Raw genomic sequence first — 10,873 nt, 5'->3', positions numbered from 1 at the left:
TTTTCTGGTCGGCTTTGTTTCGAACATGCTGTAAGCTCTGATTAATTCTTAATGACGGCCTAATCTAATTCTCCATGTTTGACTTCATTATAGAAGAAAGAAGAAATGACGTTTTTGAAAAGTTTCCCCGTGAGTCATCTGTCAGTTTAAAACCGTTTTTCTTGTGGTATAGAAAGAAAGAAAAAGAAATGTGATTAGAAGACACATAAAAGAAAGTCTCCACCACATAAATGACTTTAGCACATTGGGAAAAGTTGGGTTGTCTTTGTCTGATAATGTTACAGCGCTTTAAAGTGAAAATCCAACTTTCAAAAAACAAAATGAAAACAGAAATGTTAAATATTATATGTACAATAAACAGTTAAATCGTATTTTTAATCTTATCTAGACATCACACCTTCCAACAAAACGATTAATTGACCATTTGGTTTCCAAAGCTGTAACCTGCGTGTGCTTTACTGAAAACAAATCGACTGATGTTGAAGTTAAACTGTCCTCTGTTTTATTACTTTAACTGATGGCTGGCAGCTTGTTGGGGAAATATTCTTTTTTTTTTAATGTGAGGGTCGCAGTTTAACAACTTTTATATATTTTTAAGTACTACAACTGCTTAAGACTTACTCTAACAACAGCTGAAGAGGCAGACTCGCATTAGGAATTTTAGCCATCTCTGCCTATTGGAATAACAATGCACTTGCGCGTATTGGTCACCCGGTCAGGGCCACTTCCTAAATCTCCATGAGAAAAAAAAGCCCCCCCTGTGAAAGAGTCCCAGAGGGGGAACACAGTAGGTTTATGGTAATAAGCCTCTGAGGAGGAGGAGGAGGAGGAGGCGGAGGAGAGCTACGGAGCCATTTTGTACTCATTTTAAACTCAGTGTGGGTTAACGCAGCCGCTGCGCGCCCTGGATACACCGATACTATGGATACCGAGTGTTTTTTTCCACGTTAAAAGTTCACAATGAGGGATAAAAGTAAAACGCGGTGTTGGGAGAGGGAGAGTTAAGGGTTTCACGGAGGACTTTCGGTGAAGTTGATGGCATTTGGCAGGTTTAAAAGCATGGAGCTGTCGATGTGTTGGATTTGGGTTTGTGTCCTGTTCAGCGTGCCGCTTGCAGGATGTGTGGAGATGCACCTTTCGGAGACTTTACAGCCCGGGACGCTTTTGGCAAACCTGTCGCTCGGCCCTGGATGGACTTATAAAATCGATAGGACTTTATCCACTGAATTCATTCAAAGCTTATTCCAGGTTGAGAGACACGATGGAGTTATCCGTCTGTCCCACAAAGTTCAGTGTGCGCGCACACCGAGGAACCCTGTACCTGTTTATTTCAGATCAAATTCCCCGACGTCTGGAGACGTTATTCTGACACAGTTTAATGTGTTCGTCCACGGCCAGGACTGTTTTATCAAATACAAGAGAAAGAAAGCGCCAGGTAAGGCAGACATTCACATCAAACACCTTTCAAAACTGGAGGCAACTTCCTGCTTACCCGCAGGTAAATTGCTTTTGAATGTAACAGAACTTTTGCCTGCCTTTGCGCGAAACACCACCTCTGTGGACAGCATGTGTGTTGAACAGGAGTTGAACGCAGTCCTCAGGCGTGGACATTTATTCCTGGCCAGCGACCTGTGTCTCGAGCACAGAGGACAGCTCGAGGTGAGTTTCCACTGTGCGTTGCACGGCTCTCCAGGCGGCAGACTCTCTGTGCAGCTGAGTCTGACGTTTGTCAATGTGCCTCAACAAAGCGGATCCTCTTCAGAAACCGCCCTGAGAAAGCATGGCAAAGTGATCCGCCGAGGTAAGCGACAGGTAAACACGTCTCCCCAGTTCCAGCTCCCAAACTATCAGGTGTCCGTGCCCGAGAATGAGCCCGCAGGCACAAGGGTTATCACCCTGAAGGCCACTGACCCCGATGATGGAGAGGCAGGCAGGCTGGAGTACAGCATGGAAGCCTTGTTTGACAGCAGGTCCAATGACTTTTTTGACATTGACGCTCAGACAGGCAGCATCACAACCGTCCAGTCTCTGGACAGAGAAGTCAAAGACACCCATGTTTTCAAAGTTACTGCAACTGACAATGGCTCCCCGAAAAGATCTGCCACTTCTTACCTCACTGTCACCGTAAGTGACACTAATGATCACAGCCCTGTGTTTGAGCAAATTGAATATCGTGTTAGCATCCGGGAAAATGTAGAAGTGGGGTTTGAAGTGATGACAATCAGGGCCACTGATGGGGATGCTCCCTCCAATGCCAACATGATTTATAAAATTGTGAACGGCGAAGGAGTGAACTCTGTGTTTGAAATCGACCCCCGGAACGGCCTGGTGAGGATCAGGGAGCGGCCTGACAGGGAGACCCGGGCCCAGTACCAGCTGATTGTTGAGGCCAATGACCAAGGCAAAGACCCGGGTCCTCGCAGTGCTACTGCCACTGTCAACATCTCAGTGGAGGATGAGAATGACAACTACCCACAGTTCAGTGAAAAGAGGTATGTTGTACAGGTTCCAGAGAACGTGGCAGTCAACACCAAAGTCATCCAGGTAGAAGCTACAGACAAAGATGAGGGGAATAACGCCAAAGTTCATTACAGCATCATCAGTGGCAATGTTAAGGGACAGTTCTACATTCACTCCCCCACTGGTGTGATTGATGTCATTAATCCTCTGGACTATGAGATGATTCGGGAGTATAATTTGCGCATTAAGGCTCAGGATGGTGGGAGGCCTCCTCTGATAAATGGCACAGGGATGGTGGTTGTGCAAGTGGTGGATGTTAACGACAATGCCCCCATGTTTGTCAGCACACCTTTCCAGGCTACTGTGTTGGAAAATGTGGCGATTGGTTACTCGGTGATCCACATTCAAGCCATTGATGGTGATTCAGGAGAAAACGCTCGTTTGGAATACAGGTTAACTGACACCACGCCTGGTTTTCCCTTCACCATCAACAACAGCACAGGCTGGATTACAGTGAGTGAAGAGCTGGACAGAGAGACCACTGACTTCTACACTTTTGGCGTGGAGGCGAGAGATCATGGGATACCTGTGATGTCCTCCTCAGCAAGCGTGAGCATCACAGTGCTCGACGTGAATGACAATGTGCCAACATTTACAGAGAAGATCTACTCCTTAAAGATTAATGAAGACGCTGTCGTGGGGACCAGTGTACTGACGGTGACGGCCGTGGATAGGGACGTCAACAGTGTGGTGACCTATCAGATCTCCAGTGGCAACACCAGGAACCGTTTTGCCATCACTAGCCAGAGTGGCGGTGGTCTCATCACCTTAGCCCTTCCCTTGGACTACAAGCAAGAACGCCAGTACGTCCTGACCATTACTGCCAGTGATGGAACACGCTATGACACTGCTCAGGTGTTTATCAATGTGACAGACGCCAATACGCACCGGCCCGTCTTCCAAAGTGCCAATTATCAGGTGTTGCTCAGTGAGGAAAAGCCAGTGGGCTCCACTGTGGTGGTGATCAGTGCGACGGATGAGGACACTGGGGAAAATGCTCGCATCACCTATGTAATGGAGGACAATGTTCCTCAGTTTAAAATTGACCCAGATACAGGTGCAATTACAACACAAATGGAGATTGATTATGAAGACCAGGCCTCCTACACATTAGCCATCATTGCCAGAGACAATGGTATCCCTCAGAAATCTGATACTACCTATGTGGAAATCATCATCGTAGATGCCAATGATAATGCACCTCAGTTTCTTAGAGATATGTACCAGGGGAGTGTATTTGAAGATGCACCTGTATATACCAGCGTCCTCCAGATCTCTGCTTCAGATAGAGATTCTGGCTCAAATGGCAGGGTGAGCTACACGTTTCAGGGTGGAGATGACGGAGAGGGGGATTTCATCATAGAGACTTACTCTGGTATCATCAGAACTGCTCGCAAACTGGACAGGGAGAATGTTCCCGTTTACAATCTTAAGGCCTTTGCTGTAGATAGGGGGGTTCCGCCTCTAAAAGCAGCTGTTTCCATTCACGTGGTTGTCCAAGACATAAACGACAATGCTCCAGTATTTGACAAGGATGAGCTATTCATTGAGGTGGAGGAGAATAGCCCAGTGGGGTCCGTTGTGGCCCGGATCTCCGCCACCGACCCTGATGAGGGCACCAATGCTCAGATCATGTATCAGATTGTGGAAGGGAATATTCCAGAGGTTTTCCAGCTAGACATTTTTAATGGTGACCTCACTGCACTCACAGACCTGGATTATGAGACTAAAACAGAATATGTCATTGTGGTCCAGGCAACCTCGGCACCACTAGTGAGTCGGGCCACTGTGCACATCCGCCTTGTAGACATGAATGACAATTCGCCGGTGCTGCAGGACTTTGAGATTCTTTTCAACAATTATGTCACCAACAAGTCCAACAGTTTTCCATCGGGAATAATCGGAAAGGTACCTGCCCATGACCCGGATGTTTCAGATAAGCTACGGTACAAGTTTGAATCTGGAAATGAGCTCAGTCTGCTGCTGTTGAACGAGGACACTGGGGATCTGAGGTTGAGCAGGGACCTGGACAATGACAGACCCCTGGAGGCTCCCATGACCATTTCTGTCTCAGGTAAGAAATATTTTACATATCTTCCTCTATTCTTGATAGTGAACTGTAAATTCTGGCTTTTCATGTCATTTACGTTTGCCAGTACATGTTCAGGTGATAAAATGTTTTAAGACAGAAATGTTAGTCAACACGTGTGATCTGTCATCACCCTGCTGAGTTGATCATAGAATTCTCTGTTGGAAAGTGACTGAGGGCTGGTTTCGGCTGTAGTGTTGACTGTGTGTTCAGTAAGTGTTTGCTGCAGGCGCTATGCAGGATCCGGTTGTGCTGCTTTTATGCCAGCAGGGTGATAAATGTATTGTGCACAAGTGGTTGGCTGAGGTAATAAAATGGTGCTATTAGAAAGGGCACCCATATAAACAAACTGCTTTGTTGTTCCTGATATATGGGTTTCTGTCACAAGTAGGAACACACACGTGCACATAGTGCAGGCGTATGCACACACATGATTTTCCTCCCTTGAGCATGTACAGCATACGCTGCACTCTTTGAAGTGCAGAGGCGGAGGGTTTCTGGCCTCCTGCAGGTGCGCTGTTCATAAAGCTTATGAACATCTTGTGGCAAGATGTCTTCCACCATTTCACCAGAGGTAGTTTTCCTTGCTTTTAATAGTTGGAACTACGTGGACTCTGAGTGAAAGTTTAACATCCAGTTTCTGGGGATAAACCTAGCTTTGTGTAAAACAGGTTTGGATCTCAAGGCTTGTGCATTCATAGAACAAGGTCACGTAGAAAGAATTTGTATTAAGTTGCCTTTTTGCCCCCCCTACCAAAGCAGACTTTGTTCTTTCAAGTTAAAGATTAAGACAAATGCAAACACTTGAACATTCACACCTAAAATGGCAGAGTAACGGCTACAGTGGACACACACACACACACAAACTTTGCAAGAAAGCACTGTGAAATTAAGCAGGCAGTTGCACAGGCGGGATAAATCTAATACCCTGACAGAATAACAACCCTGTCACCTTTTGACAGCTGGTTGCCCAACCTTCTCTCTGTCTTATTTTTCTTTCTATCTTCCTCTCTCTGTTGGTTGTTCTTCCAAAGCCCATTAAGCCCTGAAATGAGCAAACAGCACTAACACAGCTAGCTCTCTTCAGCTTGCCCTCTCTCTGTGTCACCCTGTCATCTCTCCATGCTAAGAAAAGGCAGCGTATCACACATACTGACAGAATATGAATGAGCAGCTAGCAAGCCCACCTTCCCTGACCATCAATCTGATCACGTCTGTGGTTATCTTAACTGTAAAGGTCTGGATCCTATGACGATGAGAAATATTGCTCCATGGTCCTTTTTTGCATGCAAGAAAGTCCGTTTTTGTCGGTTTGAACGTACATATCGGTTCATTTCAGTAGCATTTCGGTGATGACACATTCATAGGATAATAAAGTAGTTTCATCAGCTTTAGCTGGACTTAAAGCTGCATTGTCCGAAGAAAATGTTACACATCGTGGTTCATCAGGCGGAGGAAGGCTTTCCCCAGATGTCCCTCCTTTTTTTTCTCGAGCAGTCTTTTTACTACAGGACTTGTGCCTTGTCTTTGTGTTGGCTAAAAGACAGACTGTGCTTTTCTATGTGCTTTATTGCTGTTATAGATGACCTGCAGAGCATCTGAGGAGGCTGCGACTGACCACAGTAGTCACAGGCCTTACAGCCCTCATTTGCTGCCGCTGCATTCATGTTTGTCAATAACAGCTGAAAGAAACTGTTCTTGGTCCCAAAGGGGGGCTTAACTCCTGTATTAGTTGCAGACATGTGTGCGTGCACACACACACACACATATGTAAGCTTGTGTTCATGCACACTTAAAGAGATGCATGTACTCCAGCCCCTCTTCTTTGGTGGCACACACTGATGTCAAAGTGTTAAGTAACTATTGCTGCCGATGTCTTGACCTTTCAACCCCGGGCTCTTGGGGGGAGAGCAGGCCTGAGGGGATTGGTGAACTAACTGCACCTTAACAAGCAGTAAGAGATGAGACTGTTTGTGTCTGTGTCTCTTCTGAATTCAGTCTCTGTCCCATTTTGGTCTCCAGTATTCTCTTTTGGAATATTTAGCTTTGCTGCATGGTCATTGTTTTGACCTTTTCTCTTTCACTGTCTGGTGCAAGGGTTTTCACATGTCCACTTAGTTTTGACAATTCAAGGTCCACTTGGGACTCGAGCAGGACCTGGTCCAAATTATGCTCAGTAAAGGGTAGGGCCTGGTTTTAATTCCACGTTTCTTCAGTCTGTGCCTCATTATGCTTAATTTCTGCATTATGCTTCTACCTCTCTGTGCCGAACACAATTATTCTCAGATCTTTTTGGGTCTATTTTGACCCGCCATGAAACCCATGCAGATGGTTTTCCCTGATTTTTGAATATTCATTTATGGACATCAGATTTTCCATGTGTGTGACAAGTTTTACCATGTGTCCATTTCAGATTGTTTCCAACTATTTGGACTTGTATGCTAACACCATCCTCATCGGCTCATTGTGTCTGCTCACATCATTGTTGGTATCCTCAGTACATAAGTGATGAGATTGATCTGAGTGCTTTAGCTCTGTCTTGCTTGCATAACCCCAATCAATCCAACAAAAGACTGTTGATGTATCACAGTGAGCATTGATTTGCCTTGAATGTAGAAGAACCACGGTGAAATAGAGATGAAGAGACTGCCATCTGTCAGAAAGAGTGCCTCATTTCTCTCCTTACATCCTCCTTATCACAGCTCTTCCTTGGATCTATAAGAGAAGTGCCCAGGTGCTTTTACTGTGGTGAAGAGAAGGCCTTCGACTGTTTCTTCAGCCCTGTGCTGAAACACAAGAATGCCCTGATAACTCTCCCAGTATACAGTCACTTAACACACTCTGCTAGCCACAACATTGTTCTGCCTTCGCTCATTCTTTTCCTGTGTGTGTGTGTGTGTGTGTGTGTGTGTGTGTGTGTGTGAGAGAGAGAGATAGTTGTTAGGGTGTTAGGGGCTAGCTGTTCTCATTGCAAGATCTCTTACCTCACTTGTCAAATTTCATTTGAAACCTTTGGGGTTTCCACTCTGCTTTTTAGAAGATGGTTATCTGCCAATTTCTGAATGTCACAAAGGCAGAGTCGTACTGTATTTCTGTGTAGTGCTCCTTTATCCTTGCTTTCCTTACAAATCCTCAGTGTCCCTGTCAGTTCTGTGATTTCTTACAAAGCAAACCTGCAGTGGTACACAGGAAACACTACTATCACAATATTTGTTACCAGGGAATAAAACTGTAAAACCAGCTGGTTGATTGCCAGAACTGACATGCAGGATCCATCATCTAAAGTCAAGATTTCTCAGCATTTGACTGGATTATGTCTAAAATGTCTTAAAGTGCCTTGGCTGTCAGCAATCTAGATAATTAGTGATTTCCTTAAGTGCTGATGAAATGGAAGGTTTGATTAGCACCATGCCTGTCTGGACTTTTGACCTTTGAGCAATTTTGTCTCGACAGAAATTTAAACTGATCCTGACGATCCGATCTGCACTGATGCGGTTCCTAAATAATTGTCAAAGTGATGATTTGTTAGCAGCGAAGGAACAATATGTGACATGTGACACAGGAAAAGTTAATTGGTGTAGCCAGTGTAGACACGGTGTACAGAGGGAAGGACAGGGATGAAGTCTGTGATAACCTGCCTCTGAGTGTGTGTGTCTCCTTCATTCATGTGTCGTTCAGGGCAAGAAGGACATTAATCAGCACTGTTAAATATCACCCCTCCAATCTCGTTTGTTAGTTTGGCCTACGCAGTCTTCCATTTGCTTCCTGATATTCAAAAGGCATCACCTAATGTGCACTGGAGGGTTTTTTTTTATTCCCTGGAAAAAAACTACCTGAGAGGTGGGGTTTACAGCAGAAAAAGTTAAAGCCTGCACGGACTGGCTATAGGTGGAGTTGCGTTATATCATTCAGTGATACAGCATAGCAGATTGTTACTTAAACTATTAGGAATGATTGATGCTAAATCGTCTTTTTCCACCCTGGCTCTGATCTTTTTCCTTACCCTCCATGAGCGGGATGGCATGCTGCTACATGCACTCCTCCGCCTCCCCCGCTCCTCCCTGTCCTCCCTCTCTTTTCCCCCATGGGGCTTTTTCTGAGCTACCATGCCGTTGGTTTGGCTCTTAATCCATTTGAAGGAGTCGCATAGCTCAGCTTTTCAACATTTCTGTTCTTTTCTGCCCACCCCCTCTAACACACACACTTTCTCTTGCTCCTCCCTCAATCAATATACATAATTAGGCTTCTGTTATGACACAAGAGCTTCGGCTTTGCGCTTTTTTTTTTTTTAAAAAAAAGAACAAAAAACAAGCAGCAATAATGCACTATCTGCTGATGTATTCACTGAACTTCCACAGACAGGCCATTTAAAAGCATTCCTGTAAAAAAATCATTTATAAGGAAACAAAAGTGTAATTGTCCCATCATTAAGAGACACAACTAGACTTGTGCAACACACTGAGTATTGGGCTTTATGCATTGCTCTCTGTGTGAATATTGTGGCTTTTCATGTATTTTCATGAGCTTAGAAGAACAAATTCTCCTCTGTTCTGTCTTGATCCCTTGTCCTTGGCATTGTTTTAGTTTCAAATCATTATTTGGCCATGAAATATTGTGTCATGCATCATGGAGAACACAAGAATGTATATTGGGAAAGACAAATTGCTCCCTGTGTGATTCAAGGGACTAACATTTTCCTGTCAGCCTTCCAGCATTCCTGTTTTCCCAGTATTTTTTTTAACTAGTAAATTGTCATGCGTCTGGTCTTCTGACAAGAGAAATGTGACTCCTCGCTTGAGCACAGGTGTGGCAGCGAGGCACAGACACTGATGACACATGACCTCTCACCTCTGAGATCAAAGCAGTACATGGGGTTTCAAACACACACTCAGTGGTGAGAAATGACCCTGTACTCGTCTACACGTGACTTTTGACCTCCCAACCTGATGGCTGGGGCAGAAGGAGGGAGTTGTAGAAATAAGGAGTGCATGTGTAAAGTAAAGATGCTGTCTATGTGGCTGTGAGTGGATGTAAGGCCAAAAGTTACTGAGATCTATTTCAAAAAAAGAGCTACTTGTTCACGATCAGTGAATCATAACTAGCATTTCTCTATATTTTTCGCATGCTTCTCTTTTTGTTTTTTTGCCATTTGAAACTAGTGTTGCATCGTCTAAAGTCTGTGTACTACAGAGATTAAAAAAAAATACAATGACAAGTGTGTGCGTTTGTTATTTTAAGGAGCTAATACGTGTACGTTGGAGCCTGCGTGCTTTAGTCTTGTCTGCAGCAGCTCATGTGTTTTCCTACAGGATCAGTGGAACATAGACCGCCATTCCCAAGCTCGGCGTCTCAGTAGCTGATACTGGGAGATCCCATTCATTCCTAAGATATCACACACTCCTGGCTGTAAACTTTGCCCCTCTCCACATTTCTCGGCCCTCCTTCTATATAACTGTTCTTACCTCCCACCTTCTGTCTTATTGTCTTCCCTTGCGCCTCCCTTTGTCTCTTTGTCCTAAGAATGCACCCGTTGCTTGACCATGTGCCTGGAGTGTGTTGCTGGCCCTGCCACATAGTTGTCAGAGCTAAATCTGTCCTGAGTGGTTACAGAAACTTATTAGATTACTGTCCTTCTGGTTTTCTCTATCTGTCTGCGTGCCTTTCTGCCTCTGTTGTCAGGCTGCCTGTCCATCTTTTTTTACATGTGTGCCTACTTAGTCATGCCCATGCTGCTATGTCTGATCTAATCCAGCACCTCAGCCAACATTTTAATTTGCCCCACACTCTGGTTTTTGAATAAAGTCTGCAAAAGTCTCCTCAGTTTCAGACACATGTCAAGATTGGTGCCAGTTAGCAAATGTTATCACACTAACACACTAAATTAAGGAGGATCAGCATGGTAAACATTATACCTGCTAAACATCAGCATGTTGGCATTTTCATTGTGAGCCTGTCAGCATGCTGAGATTAGCATTTAGCTAAAAGGACTGTATGTGGGAAACAACCTTTCAGAACTGTGAGCTCTTTGCTGTATACTCTTGTTCTCCAGTAGTCACTTATGTTATACTTCATTTGGTCTCAAGTCAAACTTAATGGAAGGCTTTCTCCTACATTGACTAATGGCCATAAAATATGGCCGTGTTTTTTAGACTGCAAAAAACTAATTTACAGCCTAAACTGGAACAAAACGTTTGGCCCTTTTTCCAAGAGAGGATGTCATCCTGTGTGTCTTTCTGCAAAACTTCTGGAAGCCCAGAGCATATG

At 44.5% G+C, this 10,873-nt stretch overlaps 1 protein-coding gene across 5 annotated transcripts in view; it reads left to right on the top strand.

Annotated features, from left to right (window-relative positions):
• Nucleotides 1-835: 835 nt before the first annotated feature.
• Nucleotides 836-10,873, top strand: part of celsr1a (cadherin EGF LAG seven-pass G-type receptor 1a) — an 83,433-nt gene continuing 73,395 nt past the window's right edge. For 4 of the 5 annotated variants that reach the window (XM_046379606.1, XM_046379609.1, XM_046379605.1 and 1 more), the window contains exon 1: nucleotides 837-4,594. In XM_046379606.1, coding sequence (XP_046235562.1) covers nucleotides 1,036-4,594 — 3,559 coding nt within the window. In that variant the 5' untranslated portion in view covers nucleotides 837-1,035. Of the gene's footprint in view, nucleotides 4,595-10,873 lie in introns of all 5 variants that reach the window. The other variant, XM_046379608.1, reaches the window with a different exon arrangement.

The sequence above is a fragment of the Scatophagus argus genome, chromosome 22, assembly GCF_020382885.2.
Source record: "Scatophagus argus isolate fScaArg1 chromosome 22, fScaArg1.pri, whole genome shotgun sequence".
Classification (NCBI taxonomy): Eukaryota; Metazoa; Chordata; class Actinopteri; family Scatophagidae; genus Scatophagus; species Scatophagus argus.
Note: the sequence above shows the minus strand (reverse complement) of the source record. Positions and strands in the feature narration are given on the sequence as shown.